The sequence below is a fragment of the Athene noctua genome, chromosome 15 (genome assembly GCF_965140245.1).
Source record: "Athene noctua chromosome 15, bAthNoc1.hap1.1, whole genome shotgun sequence".
In the NCBI taxonomy this organism is placed as follows: domain Eukaryota; kingdom Metazoa; phylum Chordata; class Aves; order Strigiformes; family Strigidae; genus Athene; species Athene noctua.
The window spans coordinates 19,495,218-19,515,153 of record NC_134051.1 but is presented as its reverse complement, the minus strand read 5'-3'; the positions used below and the strand labels follow the sequence as shown (position 1 = coordinate 19,515,153).

The 19,936-nt window shown below is 60.1% G+C and overlaps 1 protein-coding gene across 1 annotated transcript in view; it reads right to left on the bottom strand.

The window, feature by feature from the left end:
* Positions 1-538: 538 nt before the first annotated feature.
* The window catches only part of CACNG3 (calcium voltage-gated channel auxiliary subunit gamma 3), a 30,097-nt gene continuing 10,699 nt past the window's right edge, over positions 539-19,936 (bottom strand). The window contains exons 2-4 of the mRNA XM_074919216.1: positions 5,214-5,297; positions 3,289-3,429; positions 539-2,021 (exon numbers count right to left, since the gene is read on the bottom strand). Of these exons, the coding sequence (XP_074775317.1) occupies positions 1,510-2,021; positions 3,289-3,429; positions 5,214-5,297 (737 nt within the window). The 3' untranslated portion in view covers positions 539-1,509. The remainder of the gene's footprint in view (positions 2,022-3,288; positions 3,430-5,213; positions 5,298-19,936) is intronic.

The window sequence follows — 19,936 nt, the reverse complement described above, 5'->3', positions numbered from 1 at the left end:
GAGAAGGCGGCTCAGCCTTTGAGCCGACCCTGCGGCCGGACGCAACATCTCGGCCCTTCAGCACCGGCCTCGCGCCAGCCCGTGCCGGGACCCGCAGGCAGCTGCCACGTCCCCCCCCCAGCAGCTCGGAGGGGACGGGCCCGCGCCAGCACCCAGAGAGGAGCTTCCCGAGGAGGCCTTGGCTCCCAACCCGGCATCTCCCTGGGAGAGGGGTCACTCCGCGGCTGCCCCGGGGGGGGGGACATCACCCCACCACGGCACCTTTGGGGGAAGGGGCTTTCCGAGCCACCCTCCCGCAGCGCTCGCACCTCGCCCTCACCCCGCAGCACCCCTTGAGCCCCCCCGCTGCCCGGCCAAGGCCCCCCGCCACGAACCAGAGCAGCACCACAAAGGGCAAGAGTGGGGGCTGCTCCCCCAGACCCCCGCAGCCACGGGAGAGGCCGAGGCTCCCAGGAACCACCCGTGGGACTCAGCGCCCGGTTTTCCAGCTGCCCGCATCAGGGTCAGCGCGACCCATTCAGCCAAGTAACTTGCTTGCCAAACTGGACGATTTTATTGTTATTTTTCTCATGGATCTCCCAGCCATTAGAGAATCATACACCATCCGCACGCAGCCCGCGGCCGGCGGCCCAGCCATCAGCCCAGCTTCTCCTGCAGTACTACCAGCTCAAGCGTTGCCTCCTTGGTTGTGCCCAGACAGTAATTTGTGACTCTGTGTGTGTATTAATTTTAGGGAATTAATTCATTTTCTTGCAACATTAGAGGTTAATTAAACGCTGGCTAATTGCTACCAGTCATTGGAGGAATTCTGCTCCTGAGTCCTTTCATGGCCTGAATGCACCAAAGGAAGAAAAAAAGGAAAGAAAGAAGGAAAGAAAGAAGCCCTTTCAAGACCACAGAAAATTGCAAAAGGATGTTTCTTCCAACCCGACATGACAAAATTGAATTCCAAGCTATTTAATGCATGCACGAAACGCCATAGAGAAACCCAGCCCGAGCACTCCATCCACCACGACAGGGAAAGGGGTTTCGTAACACGAGCACTCGCTACGGCACCGACTCAGTGCTTCAAACTCCGGACTTCCAGGCAATTTCGCTTAAATGTAACTACCAGATTAAGGATTCTCACAGACAGGGCTATCGCCAGCATTTCCATGGGACATACAGCTAAGATAACACTGCGATTATGATCAACATTAACGATGGAGACCTCGGGAAGCCACTGTCCCGGGTGGTGTTGGAAGCCCCGCTCAGTCCACAGGGGCAGCATGGCCAGGGTGACAGCGCAGCCCCCGTCCCCTCCCCGCCGGGGAGGGCGGGCCGTGGGGGTCCTGGTCCCACCGTGGGCGCAGCGGCCTGGCCTGGCCAGTGGCATTTCGGGAGTGAAAAACCAGCCCCGCGGGTAGGGGCACGGGGAGCCATCTGGGTTTGTCCTTAAAAACGGGATTTCACGGGTTACACCGTCACGAGGATGATGTCATGCAGCCTGACAAGACGCCCTTGCCCGCCTCAGACCGGCGTGGTTCGTCTGTTGGCCGGGTTGTTGTGCAAAGACTCCTTGAACTCTTTGGGGATGGAGTTGTGGACCTGTAAAAAACCGTGGTCCCGCTCCGAGTTGAGCAGCGTCCCCATGGTGACCTTGGAGGGATCCCTGGAGAGGGTGAACATGGAGATGTCGGTGGAGGGGATGGTGCTGAACCCCTTGCTGACGGGTGACATGTCCCGGGACCGGGGCTCGGTGGAGCGGGAGCTGGACCGCCGGCGGAAGCGGTACCTGTAGGGGGGGAGGCGGGTGAAGGCCGACTTCTTCAGCAGCTCGGAGTGGGACTTGGCGCGGATCTGGCGGTGCTTCTCGATGTACATGTGCACGGCGATCACCCCCACCATCTCGGCGATGATGAAGGACAGGGCTCCGAAGTAGAAGGACCAGCCGTAGGAGTAGCTCTTCTTGGAGTCGCTCTGCCCCGGATCCCCCGCGTTGGCCGAGATGTAGACTATGATCCCAATGATGTTGCTGAGACCTTCAGGGGAGGAGGAGAGGGAGAGACACTCACTTGAGCAGCAGGACAGGGATGGGGGACCCCAATCCCCTCCCAGCAGCGGAGGGACATGGGCTGGAGGAGCCCCTGCCCCCCCAGGGGTGCCTGGCAGGTGGGGAGGGTTCCAGGGGCCACAGACCCCGTGGGGTACCAACCCCTCTGCCAGCACCCCAGGACCAAACCCCCTCACAGACCACTGCTGCTGTCCCCAGTATCCATACCGATAGTCACATACGCCCAGTATATGTGTATATTCACATATTTTGCAGGGGCAGGAGGAACAACCCCTATTTTATCTAGAAAAGATAAATTTATCTAGAAAAGATAAAATAGTGGGGGTTTTTTCTTCTGCTTTGCAGAGCTGCTCGCCGAGCAATGGACCCCAGGAGCCCGGTCGGTGCCGGGCACTGGGGCTGTGGCCAGAGCAGAGCCAACCCGTGGGGCACAGAGGGGATCCCTCCGGCACGAACCCCAGCTCGCCGCGGCCCTGGGGGCGCAGGGAAGCGGGGAGAGCTCCGTCTCTTTTCATTTCTGGTGGAGCCCGGAGGCATTATTTGGGATCGGGGCAGCGGTGCCGCAAGGCTGGGGGCTGGCTGATGTATTCCTGGATTTACTTAATGAATCGATTATGTTCTTTTTGTTGTTTTCTCATCTGCATCAGCAGCTCCTGCCAGCCGAAGGAGGGAGAGTAATTTGTCTCTTTGTGGGGAGAAGAAAAAACACAAAATAGAGCAGTTCCTTGAGACAAAGACATTGTCATGCGATAATCAGTGGAAGCGTTGGGGAACAGTGCACAGAGAAATGAGTAATCCAGCAGGAACGGCCTCTTGAGAGAGTGATTTTCCTTGCAGGACTGTGGCAGCCCCTCTGCTTGCTGCCAGCACGGTGCCTGCCCTCGCCAGGCCCTGCACCCGCTGCCTGGCGCTGACGGAGGGCAGAGCCCCCCAACACCTGCCCGGGGGCCGGGTGACCCCAGTGGGGTGGCTGCGCTCTGGGAACCCTCCCGGGCTGCAGCACCCGCACGGAGTCCACGCGGGGCAGGGCAGGGCGGATGCTTAAAGTGCTGTCTAGCACGGTGACCGCTTGCCAGAAACCTCTACTGTTTTGGGTTTTTTTTTCCCTGCCACGAGGATTTTTCACTGGGTCGGGACAACTCACAAACCCCGGAATCCTCCAGCTCCCCCGTGCCCTCCCTCACATCCCCGCCACGAGAGCCGCCCCGCTCCAGAGCCCGCCGGGCAGCTCCTACCTGCAGAGACGAAGAAGATGCCGGCGCTGAGGATGACGTTGTGTTTGCTCTTGTAGAACTCGCTGGCCGCCACGCAGAGGCCCCCGAAGAACAGCAGACCCACGCTGAGGATGGGGAAGATGCTGGAAGCTCTCACCGCGCCTGTGGGACAGGGAGCGGGGCAGGGTCGGCCCCCGGCACCGCTCCCGCAGCGCCCGGGAAGCGTTGCAGTGCCACGAGGGTTGGGGGGCACCCAGCACCCGTCCCCCCTGCACATCCTCTGCTCATCCCCGAGCTGCTCAGGGGCCCAGCATCAGCCCTGCGAGCCCTGTGACTCAGGCCTCCCATCACAAAAGCAGTTTAAACCCTGAATTATTTCTCTTTTCCCTCCTGGGCTCTCCCTTCCAGTCTTGTCACAGCCAGCTCTAGCGATTCACCTTCCCATTACCAAACGCATCACCAGGGGTTTGGGCTATGGATGTGGCTCCTGGGGTTGCAGAACCCCCCCAGCTCTCAGCGGGCTGGCAAGGAGCAGCGCTGGCAGCCACAGGGCTCCAGAACCTGCCCCTGGGTCCCCCGCTATCACAGCTGCTTCGAGGGTCAAGAATTTACAAACGACCGCACCTGAAGTTCAACAAAAAGTTGTTTTTTGGTGTAGGGGAGAGACATTATCAAAGCGAACAAAAGGCCCACGTGATGCCGTGAGCCCGGGGCTGGGCTCCATCCCAGGCTCGGGCAGCGCCTGTCTCCGCGCGCTCAGGAGCCGCCGACCGAGCGCGACACAGGGAAGGGCCTTTTCGCCAGGGCCTGTCAGGAGTCCAGATTCCAAAATGACACTAAAGAGCAATTAATGCAGCAAATCGCTACCTGCTGCACTGAAAATACACTGTGCCTTGGTTTGGGCTCCCATCCCTCTCTTAGGGCCTTTATTAAAAGCACAGAAATACAGAGAAGCCCCATTAAAATGCCATTCTGGGGGCTTTAAAATAGACTTTTTATTTTAAAATGTGGGAGGGGGTGGGAGAAGAACTTAAGCGCTAATCTACTAAAATTGCAAACTGATTCCATTACACACATTCCCCTCTTCGACGGGTTTGCAGAGCTGATGGCTCCCTGCGGGATTAGAAAACGGGGGGTTCAGAGCAACATGTGGACGAGCAGCAGCTGCACCGGGGGGCTGGGGGTCACTGTGCCCCCGGGGGCTTCCTCCCAGCCCTGGCGAGGCCAATGCCTCCGAGGCCGCCACATGCCCCTGCTGCCTGCGTGGAGGTTTGGGTGTCCTCACGCCCCTCTTGCCATGGAGGCCTCGCAGCCCGGCGGCGCGGGGCCGTGGCGCTTCGCACGCCAGCACGTGCGTCAGTTGTGTCACGCGCCTCGGTGTCCCGGCGCCGTGTCTGCAAAGCGCTCCGGGGACAGCGCGTCTTCTCTGCGGGCTCAGCCTCAGCCCAGCGCCAGGTCATCAGGGAGAACCCTCCGGGCCCTGCCCCGAGGCTCAGCCGGCCCCCGCGTTCCCCAGGGGAGCCGCCAGCCCCGTTTTCCCCATCTCCACCGGGCTGCTGCTGGCAGAGCGCACGGCAGATGCTCGTCGCGTTCTCCCAGCGAGCACCGGCAAACCCAGCCTGGCTGCAGGGACTCGGGGGAACGGGGAGACCCCCCCGCGGTGCCGGGTGCTGGCAGCCCAGCAAGCTCGAGCTGGTGGGACCGGCCGTGGGGACAGCGGGTGCCAGACAAACGTGCCACGAAGGCGTTAACACGCTGCTGCGGCGCGACGCGGCCACACGCTCAGGTAACCCCGAGGGTCACCGCTGCCACGCAGGGACCCCAGGGGGCTGCGACCCACCAGCCTCCCGCCAACAGCTGGGTGAAGCCCCAGGTGCTGGGGGTCGGGGAGGGGGTCCCCGGGGAGTGTGCACAGGTCCCGCCACGCCACGGGAAAGGAGACTCACGGAGGAGATACTCTGCCGTGTCTTGCTCGTAATCCGCATCCTCGGGGAAGTGGTCGATTTTCTTGCACACTCCTCGGAAAGTTCCTGGGGAGACACAAACCAGGAAGCCTTCAGACCCCCCTGCGCTGGCGGGAGGGCTGCTGGGTGCTGTCAGACACCTCGGACACTGCCCCGGGGACAGGCTGGTCCCCGCTCCCGCACCCTCCGAGCTGCCGGTCCCCCGGCGAGGCCACACGTTTCTCCCTCGCGTGGCCGCTGCGCTGGGAGGAGATGCCCGAGCTGCCCTGCTCCTCCGTGGCGGTGCTGCGGGGACCTGCCGGGCGCTCAGCGGGGCACTGCCTCTGCTGAGCCCCCCTCTCCCCGCATGGACACGGTAAAGCTCTCCCGGCCCCTGCTCTCTCCAGTGACGGGGAGGTGAAGCAGGGCAGGCGCTCGCGGGCTCCCAGCACCCACCCAGGCAAACCCCTCATCGGTTCTGACAGAGAACCGACGCGGCTGTCAATAAACCTCCCGGCCTTTAGCTCTGAGCAACGTCGCATTTGGATGCAGGAGGGGAACCGCTGCACGGCCGCAGCCCAGGGCTCCCTCTGGGATGTCGGGGTCATGCCCTCCCACATCCCGTTCCTGCTGCAGGGGAAAAACACGGCACCGGGGTCAGGGATGCTGCTTCGGCAGAGCCCCCGCCCCAGGGCTCCACAGCACCAAGTGACCAGCCCAGTCCTCCCAGTCTGCACCGGCCCCTTGGCTGTGTGAGAGCTTTGACGTACTGCTGACACGCAGTATGCCCGCAGGGGCACGGGCTGCCCCGCAGACCAGGATCCTCAGAACATTTGTTGAAGTAACACCCGGACCGCAGCTTAACCTCTGAGATGTGGCTTTTTTGGAGGCGCAGGTGAGTTCATTTAAATGACTCCAGAAAGTTCCTAGTCTGTTTATCCTTTCCCGCCTGGGGCAGAGGCGGCAGAGAGTCACCAGACGACCCATCCGTACCCCATTTCCAACCTGCTGCCGTGTGTCGCCTACAGCACACACACACACGTGTGCACACCCGTGGCAGAGCACCCGAGGCCATGGCAGCCGAGGGTGGCACAGGCAGCAGCGTCACCCACCCCATGGCACCGTCCCGCCGGGAGCCCCCAGCTGCTCGTGGATCCCCCGTGATGGACACACAGATTGGAATTAAAGGCTTTAAATAAAAAATTTTTAAAAAATCCTGGCTATGCCCAGTTGCGCTTATGGATTTGCTGTGACTGATGCAGCCCATCACCTCCTGCGGACGCTGCGAGCCCGCTCCTCACGGCAGCCAAGACCCCGAGCGCGGGGCTCAACGGCTGCTGGGGCCGGCGCCGAGCTCGGCTCATCCTGCGGGGCCGGACGGGAACACGGCGCCGGCCCCACGGAGCCGCTTCTGCCTGTGGGACTCCCGGAGCCGCCTCCCCCGGTGCGAGCAGCACGCCAAGGCGAGGCTACGCACGACACTTCCTCCGCGGCACCGACGAACACTCTCCTTGGTGTTATCAATGGGGAAACTGAGGCACGGCGCGTGACTCCTCTGGAGCGGCAGGGGCAGGGCAATTCCCACAGCCCCCTCACGACACCGGCGGTCAGGCCACGCTGGCTCTGTCCCCTCTCCCGGGGGGGCTGGAAAGGACGCGCTGCCAGGGGACAGGGCTCGAGGCAAGAGGAGTCACCCCACGTGGCGGCACGGCATCAGTCTGCGCCCCGGCTCGGGGGAGCTGAGCATCGTGACAGGCATCAATTAAAACCTGGAGATGAAGTTCTGGAGGTGGCAAACTGTCATCCAAGCGGGAGACACGGCATCCGAGGGGGAACCGCCTGCTCCCGTTGCTTTGGGAACTGTGGGAGAAGGGGAGGCTGAACACGGGTGCCACGAACGGGGCTGGGGAGGCAGCGGGCACGGCGAGGACAGCAGCTGCACAGCACAGCCCCCATCCTCCTCCTCCTCCTCCTCTCCCCTTTCGGGTTTCCATCCACCTCCTCTGACCTTCTCCCCGTACCTGCCAGCACACTCTGCCCCACGCACCCCAGAGCCGCCCCCCACATTTGTCCCTTTGCTCTCCAGCCACGGGGCACATGCTGCCGGAGCGGGGCCGTGCCAGCCCGCAGCCCCTCAAAACACCCCGAGACACCCAGAAGGACGCGCAGAGCCGGTGTGTGCCTGGACGTGCCAGGTGCCCCCGGACACGTCTCCAGTGTCACCCAGGGCGGGGGGGTGTCAGCCCCAGGGCAGCGCCGAGGTTTCTGCTCTCCCGACGCCTCGGTCCTCGCTCTGGCTCAGAGCCCCGGAGCCCCGACCCGCTCTGGGGGCGCAGAGCTGCCCTCTGCCACCTTTAACAGCTGCGACGCTGCTGTGGCAGCGAGGGACACGCGGGGACCGGCCAGAGCTCCTCTGGGGACACCGCGACAGCGCGGGAACATCTCCCTCCGCAGCAACCTCCCGGGTAGGGTCGCGGGGCCACTGTTCATCATCTGATTAGTGAGGAGGAAACTTTCCCTTGGTGCCATGTGGGAAAGGAGTTTAGAGACTGAGTCAGCCCATCAGCACAGCGTGCAAATGAGAATGCTAATTTCCTCCGGCTCGATCTCTTTGAAATTCTCAGAGGCTCCTTGTGCTGCTGAGCCCCCACCGAAACCCAGGGCCAAGCATCTCCCTGCCCCGAGCAGCAGCTGGACGAGCCAGGACGCCCGGGGGCTTTGTCCTGGTGCACATGTCTGAGGTAAAGCTGTGACCGCGAGGGACGAGGGCCAGCCTGGGAGCAGGAGGCATCCGCAAGCGCAGGGGATGCAAACGCCCCCCTGCCCCGCTGGCTGGCAGGGCTGGGGTGTGGGGCTCAGCCCCCCATCCCTCCCTCCAGCCTCCCTGCTCTGCATCTGCTCTGCCCCACCGGGGTCTGCAACTTCTCCCCTTCCCTCGGCCCTGCCTGTCCTGCCCAAACACCTCCTTTGCAACAAAGAATGGGATGAAAAAAAAAAAAAAGGGATGAATAATAAAAAAAAAAATTCAAGTGACTTTCTCAGGGCAGGGGCAGAGCCTTCGCTCAGGGTTGCTGCTGCAGGATCCAACACCAACTCCCTCCTGCTGCCCGTGGTCGAGTGACAGGAGGGGGACAGCCCAGGGGGGGACACACGGCAGCATCGCTGCTGTCCGTGGACGGCTCCAACACCGCAGCAGGCGCGGGGCACCTGGGCCGGGGGTGGCACGTTTTAGGGGCGGCAGAGCCGGGGGCTCGCTGTGCTCCGCGTTGCCAGCCCTGCGCCCTGCACCTCACGGGCGGATCAGCAAAATCTGCTCCCCGCAAGGCAAAGGGGGTCCTGGCCGGGGGGGGGGGACAGGCGGGGCAGCACCACCGGCCCCCTGCTGCACTGGCAGGGGGGAGCAGCCCCGCTGCCTGCCCGGCTTCACTGCATCTATTTCACGCTCCGACATTTATTTTGGCTCCTTTACTCCCTCTGTTCATTAACTGATGCTCGTCGCCATGGCAACCGCTGAGTCACCTGACACACAACTTGCCAGCCTCCAAACAAATACCACAACAAGGCTTAAATCCCCAAGAGCCCCCCCGACCCCCAAAACGCTCCCTGGAGACGGAGCCCTGCCCCGGGGGGGGCTCTGGGGAAGGAAGGATGGGGTGGCTGCTCCTGGCCCTGGCTGGGGGCTCATCCTCGGCCACCAGCTCCCCGCGCGCCCAGCCCCTGTCCCCCCCGCGATGGCAGATGCGACTCTGGGCTTCCCTCTCCCGGCTTACAGCGGGGCCCTGCTGCAGGCAGCGTTACACCACCGGCGTAAAGGACGCGGGCCTTGTCCAAGTCCTCAAACTCTGGAGCCGCCTCCCTCTGCCCACATTTTCTGAGCAGAGGCTCGAGGCAGAGCGATGCCGGATCGCCCGCTGCCCCCGCCTGTCCCTCACCCCCTGCCAGAACGGAGGCCGCGGCAGCGAGCTCAGGCAGGAGATGTCCCGGGTTTCGGGGCTCGAGGCCGGCAGCGGCAGAAATCCACGGGGCCAGCGCGGGACTCACCGGGACGCTGCCCCGACCGGGCACAGGCTATCGCCTCGCCAGCGCCCAGCTGCACGGACGGGCTGGCCGGGGGGCTGCTGCCTCCCCCCCCAGTCACCGCTCCCTTTGGTGCCGGGAGCTGCAGCCCATCCGGCCCGCGGCGGGCCATTCCCCAGCCGGTGGCTGCGCCGCAACTCCGCGCTGCGAGCGTGAGTCACCCCGCCCCGGGTTTAATTCATCTGCCGGCCAGGAGAGCGCCAGCCAAGGCAGCGTGCTGCTGCGGTTATTCATTCCCCGCTCAGCTGTCTCTGTGGTAGAGCTGGGTAATTTTCTCTCCCTATTAGTGCGAATCCTGATTAGCCAACTTAGCTTATTTCTGCACTTCCCTGCCTGGAGCCCGATGCAGCAGCAGGCAGCTCTGCTCGCGGCGGGGGCTGCGTGGAGGAGCCTCCCCTCGCCCTCCCCAGCACGGGGCAGCTTCTCCCTTCGCCTTTTCCTGTAGCAAGGGACCAGACCTCGTCCCCTCCGTCAGCAGGGTCCTGCTCGAGAACACACGGGGCACATCGGCAAGCTCAGGCCCTGGGGTCCCCCGGCTGCACCAGCAGGCAGGGACAGGCTCGGGCAAGGAGCCACAGAAACTGCGGTGCGAAGCGGCTGGAGAAGCGCCAGCTGCAAAGCCCGCAAGATAATCCTTTGCCACGTTACATGCCCCCCCCCCGTCCTGCTCTCCTCTTCCCCGGAGCAGCATCCATGGCTGAACAACCTGCCACCACCCCGGTGCTCTCCCACAGCCAGTGCCAGAGCGCTCCGGGGAGGAGAGGAACAGCCCTCGAGGGCTGGCACTTGGGAGCGGAACCAGGCAGCCAACGGAGCGGCAACGCCAACGGGTGCCAGCACCCGGGTGAGGCCGAGGGAGCAGCGGGAGCGCCGGGGCCAGCCCTGCCCTCCCCACACCGACGAGGTGCTGGTGGCGGCGCCGGGCCACGCGTGTCCCCCCAGCGCTCCCCGCGCGGCACCGCGCTCCCTCCCACGCTGGGTTAAAACCTCCATGTGCAGCTGAGCACCCAGCAGCTCCCAACGCTGTGTGAGCTGCCCCAGCTCTGCCCCGGTCAGGTGCCACCTCGCCTCGTCCTCCGCAGCTGCCACGAGCTCTCGGCCAGCAGCAGAGCAGCACCCATCCGCGCTCCGCGCCAGGCTCGTCTCAACCAGACGGTCCCCAGTCAATCCTGAGCATCCCCAGGCACTGTGGGGAAGCCCTCTCCCCTCGGCAAATCTTCCCGGGTGTTTTCCACATGTAAGCACCGTTCGTAAGCACCGTTCGTGGCACCGGGACCGCGGGCCGTGCAGCGTGTCCCTGCCCGGTGGCTCCCGGCTGGCTGCGGCCAGCCCTGCCTTTTAAGTAATACCAGATTTAATTTGGAAGGGCTGAACTCCTAGAGCGCATTCTGCATGCGCCAGCTTTGTACAGGCATCCCCTCCCCTCCCCTCCCGCCCGGCTGGTTTTCCTCCCGCGCTCTGCGTGATGCTTCGATCCCTCTCACCCCCACCCCATCGGAGCATCCCGAGCCGCACGTTAAGTAACGGGGCTAACGCCTTCCTCCTCCGAGCCACCCCTTCTCCCCGGGACCAGGGCTGCCTCGCACAGGGGAACGCTTCCTTGCAGCAGGGTTTTGTCGCTGCTGCTTTAGTTCATTCGTGTTTCGACGTGCGTACTCTCAGCCCTGCATTTACTGGAGAATGCAAAGGCAATTAATTGATTTGATCTCAGGTCTTTTTCCTCTGAAAGCCCTTTTCCCCAGGGAGGGATGGGGGGAGCAGGGAGGGGGTTGTGAGGGAAGCACGAGTCTCGTGATGGTGGAAATACAGCTAGGAATATCGATCCTAACCCAGAGAGCCAGAAGACTAAAGAGCTCTAGTTATGGTTTTAAAATCTCATTACTTTTCATCCAGTGGAACAGTTTTCCAGGGACTATTCTGGTGGTTCCTGCTCGGTGTGCAAACTAAGGCTCAGGCTTGGGAAGATGAGCTAACACTCTTCTTAAATGAGAACAGAATTCCTCTCTCCCCTCGTGTTGGCTGGCTCAGCCAGAAGTCCTGGGGCAAGGTCACATCCCAGGCTCAGCTCCCCGCCCCTCCGGATGAATTCCGGTGTTACCCCCCGCTGTGGTTTACAGTAATGGCCTTCCTCAAGAAACCTCGTCACTCCAAATCCATCTGGAAGAAGTGGTCAGGTCATTATGGTTTAAGTTCTCTGAAAATTAATATTCATCAGAGAATCCGAGGTCCAAGCTTGGCTGGCAAGGGCCGGGGTACGAGCCTGCGGCACATCCTCAGACACGCTCGGGCTCTGCACTCCCTTGAGTAACAAGAGCAAGATACCTAAATATCTCCAAGGAATTAAAACTTCAGGGCTCATCTTTTTTTACCTCCCACCCACCTCCCAGATGCTTGGAGAGATGGAAAGAAATTCATCTTTACTCTTTCCCTTCCCCAGCTTCACGCTGCGCGAGGGATCCCGAGGCTCTTTGCACAAGGTCCCTGGTGTGAGATCACAAAGCTCCGGGGTTTCGGGTCCGTGTTAGACCCGACCGCCCGCCAGAGGCCCATGGCCACCGCGCAGGGCTCGGCTCAGCCGGCACGGGAGTGCAGGCACCGAGCCACAGCTCCGTCCTGTGCCCCTGGCAAGGGCCAGGGGTCCCAGCCACCCCCCAGCACCTTGCTCGCCTCCCACATCACCAAGTCTTCGACAGAGCCCGCTTCCCTGGCGGCACAAACAGCCTAGAAACGTGTCGGGACGGCTACGGCCCCCCCAGCCCCACGGCTCGGAGCAGCACAGCTGGGAGCTGCTCCAGCCGAGGACGCTGCTGCCGTGGGAAGGGGTCTGCCCTCCTCCCAGAGCCCGGGAATCCTCGGGGAGTCACCAGGTGAGTTTGGTGACCCTCCTAGCCCAGGGCCTGGCCCTGCTTTACACACATTTGCTTAAACACCGCTGGAGAGCAGGTAAATCACAGCAAAACTGGTGTGTTGGTTTAAGAAGGCCCCTGCTCCGTGTTACCCCCTGTAGCCAGCAGCTCTCCCCTTGTTGGGGGGGATGTCGGGCTCCCCACTGCCTGCCAGCGGGATGAATCCTGCTCCTCAGGACCAAGTTCTCCCCCAGCACATCCCCAGCGCCCCGGCAGCCCCACGCCAGCTTCCCACTGGGTACTGCCGTAATCTGGCTCCATCTCTACTTCACACTCTCTCCCCCTCTCTGCGGTGGTGGTTTGTGTCTGAGCAGAGTCACCTACACAGATATGCCTTTTCTGAAGGATTTTTTTCCTGTTGTAGAAAAAAAAAACAGTGGAAAAAACCCAAGTCAAATGAAACGAGCGCGAGAGCGAGGAGGCGGCAGAGGTGGGCTCTGCGGTGCCGGCTGGACGCTGAGCCCACCGCAAACACATGTTTGAACACACGCACAGCAGCGCAAGAGCTGAGCCCCCCCGCGCGTCCCCGCAGCTCAGGGGGTTCAGGGGGCAGCACCCGGCCCCGCGCTGCCTGCGACGGGCATCCCCGCGGGGGACACGGCGGGCGGCCGCAGGCACGGCCCCAGCACTCGCACCCAGGGCTGGACTGGGAGCTTCTGCCAGTTTTAGCCTGCGAGGTGCCGGTGATCAGCGTGTGTCGCAGAGACTTGACTCCCTCAGCATTGCTAAAAGGAAAAAAAAAAATCTACATTTTGACAGTGACTCATCATCTCCCATTCTGGAATCTGTGGGGTTGTTGCAACCTACACAAGGCAGTTCAGAAAAGCAAAACAATTCTGAATAATAGAGGAGGAAAAAAAGTTTGAAAATGATGGGTAATTTCTAGCTCTCTGCTCCAAGGGTTTAGCTTTGTTTTTTTTCATTATAAAAGTAATCAGGTAACGCACTGGAGCTGCCTTCCAGGGTCTCCCCCCACGCTCCCTTGGGTTTCCTTCCTTCCTCCCTCCATCCTTCCACATTGGTGGAGCTCATGGCAGGGGAACGCCCTGCGGCAAACCCGGGCGTTCCCAAACGGGATGGGCTGGGAAGGCCCAGGGGCTGCGGCGGGGGCCCAGGGTGGCCCCATCCCTGCGGGAAGGCCACTGCACGGCTGTCCCCGACGGCCCCTGTCTGCCAACGCCACATCCTGGGGTCGGGCTGGGGACCAGAGCCCTCCTCAGCACGTCTAAGTAAACTCTTTCATGTTTTATCTTTAACAGTGAATAAACATTGATTTTTATTTTAAAAGGTAATTGACATCCCTATGATAACAAAATGAGTGCTGGAGCAGCCAGAATGAGCGTAAATAAGCCATGTGCTAGAAATTAATGAGCTTCACTGATTGAATTTATCTGTTTACATTAATACAATTCTAGCAATTAAAAAATAATAATTTTCTGTTCGTTTGCCTGTTCGGAGACGTTGATGGGAAGAGATGGGGCAGGAGCAGGAGCCCTGGCCCCAGCTGAGCATCCCCGAGGCACCCAGACCTCCCTCTGCACAGACACAGGCAGGGCAGGATCCCGCTCTCGTTTAATGAACATTTTAGATTCACTTGGGTTAGCTGACGAGCTTCTGGGAAGGGTTTGCCTCCCAGCCTCGTCTTTGGCTGTCGCTAACAGGGGCAGCCAGCTCAGCCCCGGGACATTCCTGGATCACGGAGCCTTTTTCTAACAGGACACGGGGAAAGCGGGTCTGTGCCCCGCCTGCCAGACACCCACCCTAAGGCAGCCGGGGACGTGTTTGCGAGTAAAGATTTTTATTATTGCTTTTTATGCCTTCAGCAAGTTGTCCTTCATGATCATTCCTGCCTCCCTTATAATGGCTCTTCATTTAACTTGTCAAAATTCATGCCCTTTTCTGCTTCTCTGACTTGGATGCAACTGCCACGCATCGAATGATGCTTTTCTCCTCTCCTTTGCTCTTCCACTATAATGTTTTTTTGGTCTTCACTGCTGGCGTCCCTCTGGCCCAGCTCCATCGTGTTTGCAGCCATCGCAGCCCATCAGCCTGCTCTGGCCACTGAATAACCTCACGGACGTGGGACGCAGGACTAAACCAAGACTCGTGTCCCTTGCCAGGCTGCCGATCAGCGCCTCCGAAAAGCATCATTCACAGCCTCTACCGCTTCCATTTCTGTGTCACATCTCAGGGTGCTGCCTCTGCAGCCTGCGCGGAGTAACTGAAGTTTCCCAGGAACACGCTCGTCTCCAGCCAGCGCCGAGCCTTGTGCCAGCAAACCATCGGCAGGGACTCGTGCAAAAAGGCTCCCGCAGTGACAGCCCCCCCCCCCCGGCAGCAACACTGAGGCATTAAACCAGCAGGAAAAAGAGGAGGGAGGAACCAGGGAACAACCAAGCCCTCCTCCAGCACAGCATCAAATCGGTGAGAACAAAACCCACCGGGAAAGCAAAGGGCAGCCCCTCGGCTGCCTGCGCATCCCGGCCGCGCGCGGGGGGAGGATGAAGGATCCAGGCTCACTCGTTTGTTGGGGTGAGTTTGACCCATGTGGCGTTTCTGGGCCCTGCCGAGATCCATACGGCCAGAACGCTGAAAATCAATGATAAAACCTGCCCAGAAGCGACCAGGTGGGAAAAACAAGGGTCAAGAGGGTAAAAACCTGGGATCCTCCAGTTAAACAAGTTGCCAGTAATTCAGAGAAAGACAATCTATAGATACAGGGTGCTGTGGTGTCTGCTTCAAACCCCGAGCTGTGCCAGAGGCCAGACTGTACCAGAGGCTGCTTAAGCACCTATTTATAATAAGTAGGAGAGAAAGCTGCATTATGATGGGAAGCTGGAGGTTTCACTTCACCAGTATTAAAATGTCCTCTGAATTTCTAAAAACCTATAAATGACAATTTCATAGCTCTGAAGCGTGGCATCTAGCACAGGGGAGTGCTATTTTAGACTCTGTGTTGACAGCTGAAGGGGAATGGATCACAAAATTAAAAACTAGTTGCTGCTCAAGTCCAAGCAATCATGACTTGATTACGCTTCTTATGGGCAAACAGAGGCAAGTCCAAGGCACTAGCACATATTCCTGGCGCTCTGAAAGGTCAATTCACAGAGCAGAAAACAATTATAAGCCAAATCAGTTAGGAGAATGGATTTAAGCTTAAAAGCATGACTGTGAATAGAGAGTGATTTAAGAGTGTTTTGCCCCAAAACTCAGAACTGTGATAGGAGTTTGCATCAGTTAAAAAACTTCCTGGCTAATATGTAAACAGCTATAAAAATAAAGACATGCCCAACAAAAAGAAGAAAGGAGATATTCATAACTCTGAATATAAATCAGCAACTAGAAATTGTAGAGCGCTGATAAAGGACACAAACAAACAGTAAAAAAAACATCAAAACATCTTTCCCCAATGCATTAGGATGAACAACAACAGAAAGGAGCAATGCTATCGCCCGTCACCAAACACAAATGGCAGAAGCGTTAGTCACAGGACCGAGAAATGTTAAATAACTGTTATTACAACTGTGACATTTCATATTCAGCATATTCACATCCCAGAGCTTAAAGAGACGCGCTGGAGGAGCCGACTGAGCAATTAACAGCGATGCTCAACGCCTCGCCGGGAAGTTCCCGAGGACGGGGATGCTCTGCGGCAGGGCAGCAGCGGCGCGGCTGCCCGCAGCTCCCGTCCTCCGGCACGCTCCGGCCCAGCGCCGCCGCTCGCCTCGCCCCGCTCCGGGCTGGCATCCGATGGCGCAAGCGGGCACTCGGAGCGAGGGGACGGAGCGACGAGGTGGCTGGTCACCAAATCTGCTTTGGCGCAGAGCGTGGGAGCCCCGAGCTGGGGCAGGCGGGTGACAATAACCACGATGGCCAAAAGCGCTGACCCGCTGCTTTGACACGCAGCAGCCGGGATCGACAGCTTCGACGTTTTATTCCCTACTTCAAGGTGAAGCAGCTGCTCAAAGTTGTGACTAATAGCACGGTCCGTTTTTGAAGGAGGATGTTAATAAAGCCAGGGAGGGTTCAAAGAGGCGAGGCGGGTTGTGAAGAGCGCGGCAGGCGAGCGAGCGAATCCCTCCGTGTCCTCTGCCCTGCCTGATCTCAGCCCGGCGCCGCAGATGCCCAATTGCATCGAGGGCTGCGAAAAGCAAATCATTTTCCAAAGGAGCCCCACAGTGCAGAATATCAAGGCTAAAAATATGTAAATCACCATGGAAAGGACTGTCAGAGCTCCAGCAAGACTCGCGAGTTGCTAAAAGGCAATTTCAAATTTCCGAGCTTGCTGCACGAGGCATTAAAAAGGTCACTATTTCTGAAATAAGGATCTTTACAAATAAACACATTTGCTGAGGACTCGGTGAGTCACGCTGGAGCGCAGCACAGAGCATTTCCAACCTAATGCTTTTGACAGGCCACGCGCAGGGCGATCTTTTCATGTTTACAGTTCATCAATAGTTTTTACAGCTGCACAGTCAATCTTTAAAGCACATTTAGCCTGGGAGGAGACTCAGCAGGTTGTTTTCCTTGCAAAAGTGATATTAAATTTATTTTTTTCTTCCTCTTTTGTAGCTTTTGATTTGAAGGTAAGTATTTGAACTTCAAATACGTGACTGCCACCCAAGCACCTGCCTTTTTTTTGTATATATATACACTTCTGTCACATCTCCCTAATGATATAAATATTTGAAGTTTTCAGCGGATGCGCTAAAAGGAACTCAATCCGTCAAAGCTTACTTAATTCAGGGAATCCAGCAGGCACCACGCTGCATGTTTGCTGGTGCGGGAGGCTCCTCGCTTCCCCCCAGCCCAGCCGGCACCAGCGCTGCCCCGCTCAGCGCAGCCCAGGGTCAGGGTCGGGCGCAGCCCCGCTCGCTGCCGCAGGTACCGGAGAGCATCCAGCACCGACGGATTTAGCTCGCTGCCTGCTGGAGGCAGAGCCGCCTCCTCACCATCTGCGGGAGGGGAAGAGAGCCCCGGGAAGCCGGTTCCAACGCCCCAGATGGGGAAAAGCGATATTCAAGAGTAGCACCATAGTTTCACTCTTGGCTTTTTTTGGAGAACAAGAAGGGACTATCCTTTAGACGGAGCATTAGGAGAGGATTTTGCTGATGAACAAGTGAGTGATGCCAACGCTGCCTTAACGCTCCAAGAAATAAGATGCCTACCTATGCCCCGGTAAGCCTGCCAGAAATTCGGAGCAATTTCCACCGCACGGCACTGGCTCTGCCATTGGAAACCCCTCGAGGCTGCCCACGCTCCCTGCCCGGGGTAAGGGCAGCTACAGGAGGATGCTGCGTCCTGCCCATCACTCTGAGACTTCACAGCACCGAGAGACCCCAACACGTTGCAACCAGCTTCCCTGGGCCCTCCAAACGCTCTCCTGCCCACCAGCAGCGTGTGCAGCTCCTCTGAAGCTCTCCCTTCCCTCCTGGGCAGGGGACAGGACCACGCTCCTGGCTACCAACCCGCTTTCACATGGGTCAGACCTGGGCAAACTGCCCTGGGGGTGCCCAAGCTGCTCACACAATCGGCCTCACCTTTCCCCAGCTTCCCAAATCTGACTCAAAGCATAAAATGCTCTGCTAGAATAACTCGGGGGCTTTGAAAGCACCCCAGCCCCCTCACGGCTCCACCCTTCCAGGAGGCAGCAGAAACCAAACAGAGATTTGAAGGGGGAGAGAAATAAAACGTGCAAGACCCTGCAGTGGCTGGGCAAGCAGGTCGCCTCGCAGCTTGTGCCAGCACTTTCCATCTCCTCCCATTTTGTGTTAAACCGCACAGAACAGCCCATCCTGTCGCTGGTGAGGTCAAGTGATGTTTTGCCTTCAAGGGCAGCAGGGCTGTGCCCCGCAGGGTTATTCCTGCTGGAGACAGGAGATTCCCCCACGCACTGGGGAAACCTCCAGTACACGCTGCTACACCTGCATGGCTCAGGCCGCCCGCGCTGCCGCCGCCCCCCAGCCCTGCCCCCCCGCTGCTTACCTGGGGCTTCCCTGTGGGTTCATCCCCCAGTTCCAGCCCAGGGTCTGTTGCTTTGCCCTCAGCACGACTCAGCCCACAGCACACATCCCTGCAGGGAGAGGGGTGCCCCATGGGTGCCCTTTTAACGGGTCTGCCCCAGCTGCAGCCCAGCTAACGCTCATGGCACACACCTGCCTCGCTCCCCACGCTGCACCTGCAGGTCTGGCGCAAGGAGATGATGAAACGCGGCCCTGAGGGCAGGGCTGTGGGGACGGGGTGGCTGGGGGTGGCCCCTGCCTATGTTGGGTTACCAGGATTTGCCGTGTTATCGCTCCTCGCCCGCTCCCCTCAGGGCACGGCGCTTTGTGCCGGAGCTGTGGCGTTACCTGCCCCCGGCCCCTTCACCTCACCCGTGGCCGGGAGGGAGCTGCTTCGCTCCGGGAGCGTCTCAGAGGCTCCTCCGGCTCCTGCGCTGAGCTGGGGCAGGTGACGTTATCCCCCATTTACAGATGGGTAGCGGGGGACTGGAGAGATGCAGCTCACAAGCGTCTGCACATTTTGGGTGCTCAGCTGGAGGCGCGCAGAGCCTGGGGTGTCTCAGCCTGGGAACAGGCTCTGCGCGGGAGGTGACAGAGCCTGCGCCGCGAGCGCGGCTAATTACAACGAAACCCAGACCCTGAGGAACAAACCTCCTGGGTGCCAACGGGACATTCTGCTTCTCCTATTTTCTGGAAGACATTTCCTCATCCTGGGTGGGGGGAGGTCTGTCCAAATTAACAATGAAAATAATTTCTAACGAGTGACTGACCTTGCATACCCTGAACAGCCCTTGCTTAAGCCACAGGGCTGCTTCCGAGCTCCTCCGGTGAGCAGCACGGGCGCGACACCCGCCCTCCGCTCCCGCGGTCCCACGTGCGCCGCGGCCGGTCGACGGCGACGGTGACACCAGCTCGAGCGCCTGCGCCAGCCGCGGCCGCCGCGTGTCTGAAGGGGCAGCGAGGGGCACCCGCCGCAGCCGCCCCGCGCCCCCCGTAGCGCCCCGCACTGCGCCGCTCGCCGCCGGGGCCGAGCCTCGCTGCCTGCAGACGGGCTGCGCGGCGGGAGCGCGGCTCAGGGGCGGAGGCGCTGACACGTCTGTCTCTCACTTCAGCCGCCAGCGAGCTAGGCCAGGCGGGAACGCCATACGGCACACGTCTAGGGGGATGCACGGAGCTCAGCCAGGAGGAGCCTCTGCCCCGAGGGGACGGGCTGGTGGCCGGCAGCGGGGACGGGCTTTTCGAACTGCTGGTGGGAGGCAGCAGCTCTCGTGCTTCACACAGCAGCAGTGGGAATCGGGGCAGGTTGGGGTAATATGCGGGGTAGATGTTATCTGAAACTATTATTGGTATTTAGAATTCTTTAAAACATTCACGCTGCCTGCCCCTGCCCTCACCGCTGTCCCTGCGCCCTCGCCGGAGCACGCTCCGGTGGCAGAAGACTCGGTTCCTGCTTCTCCCCCCGGCTAAGAGGTCTCGCACCCCACTGCAGCTTTCCCACTTCCTCTGAAAGGCAGAATCACTCTTGTCCTCCAGCTCTTCACGTTGGAGGGGAGGCCAAAGACTAATACGTAGAAAACGCTTTCATCCTTGGCTGAAGCATGCTGAGGAATGACAAGAGCTTCTCCTGGCACGGAGAGACGGAGCCTGGGGGCTGCGGGAGGCCCCCAGGCACCTGTGTCGGGGGGTGGCAGGTCCCCATCCCAGGGGGACACACGCTGCCCCGCTGCCTCACGGGGTCCCG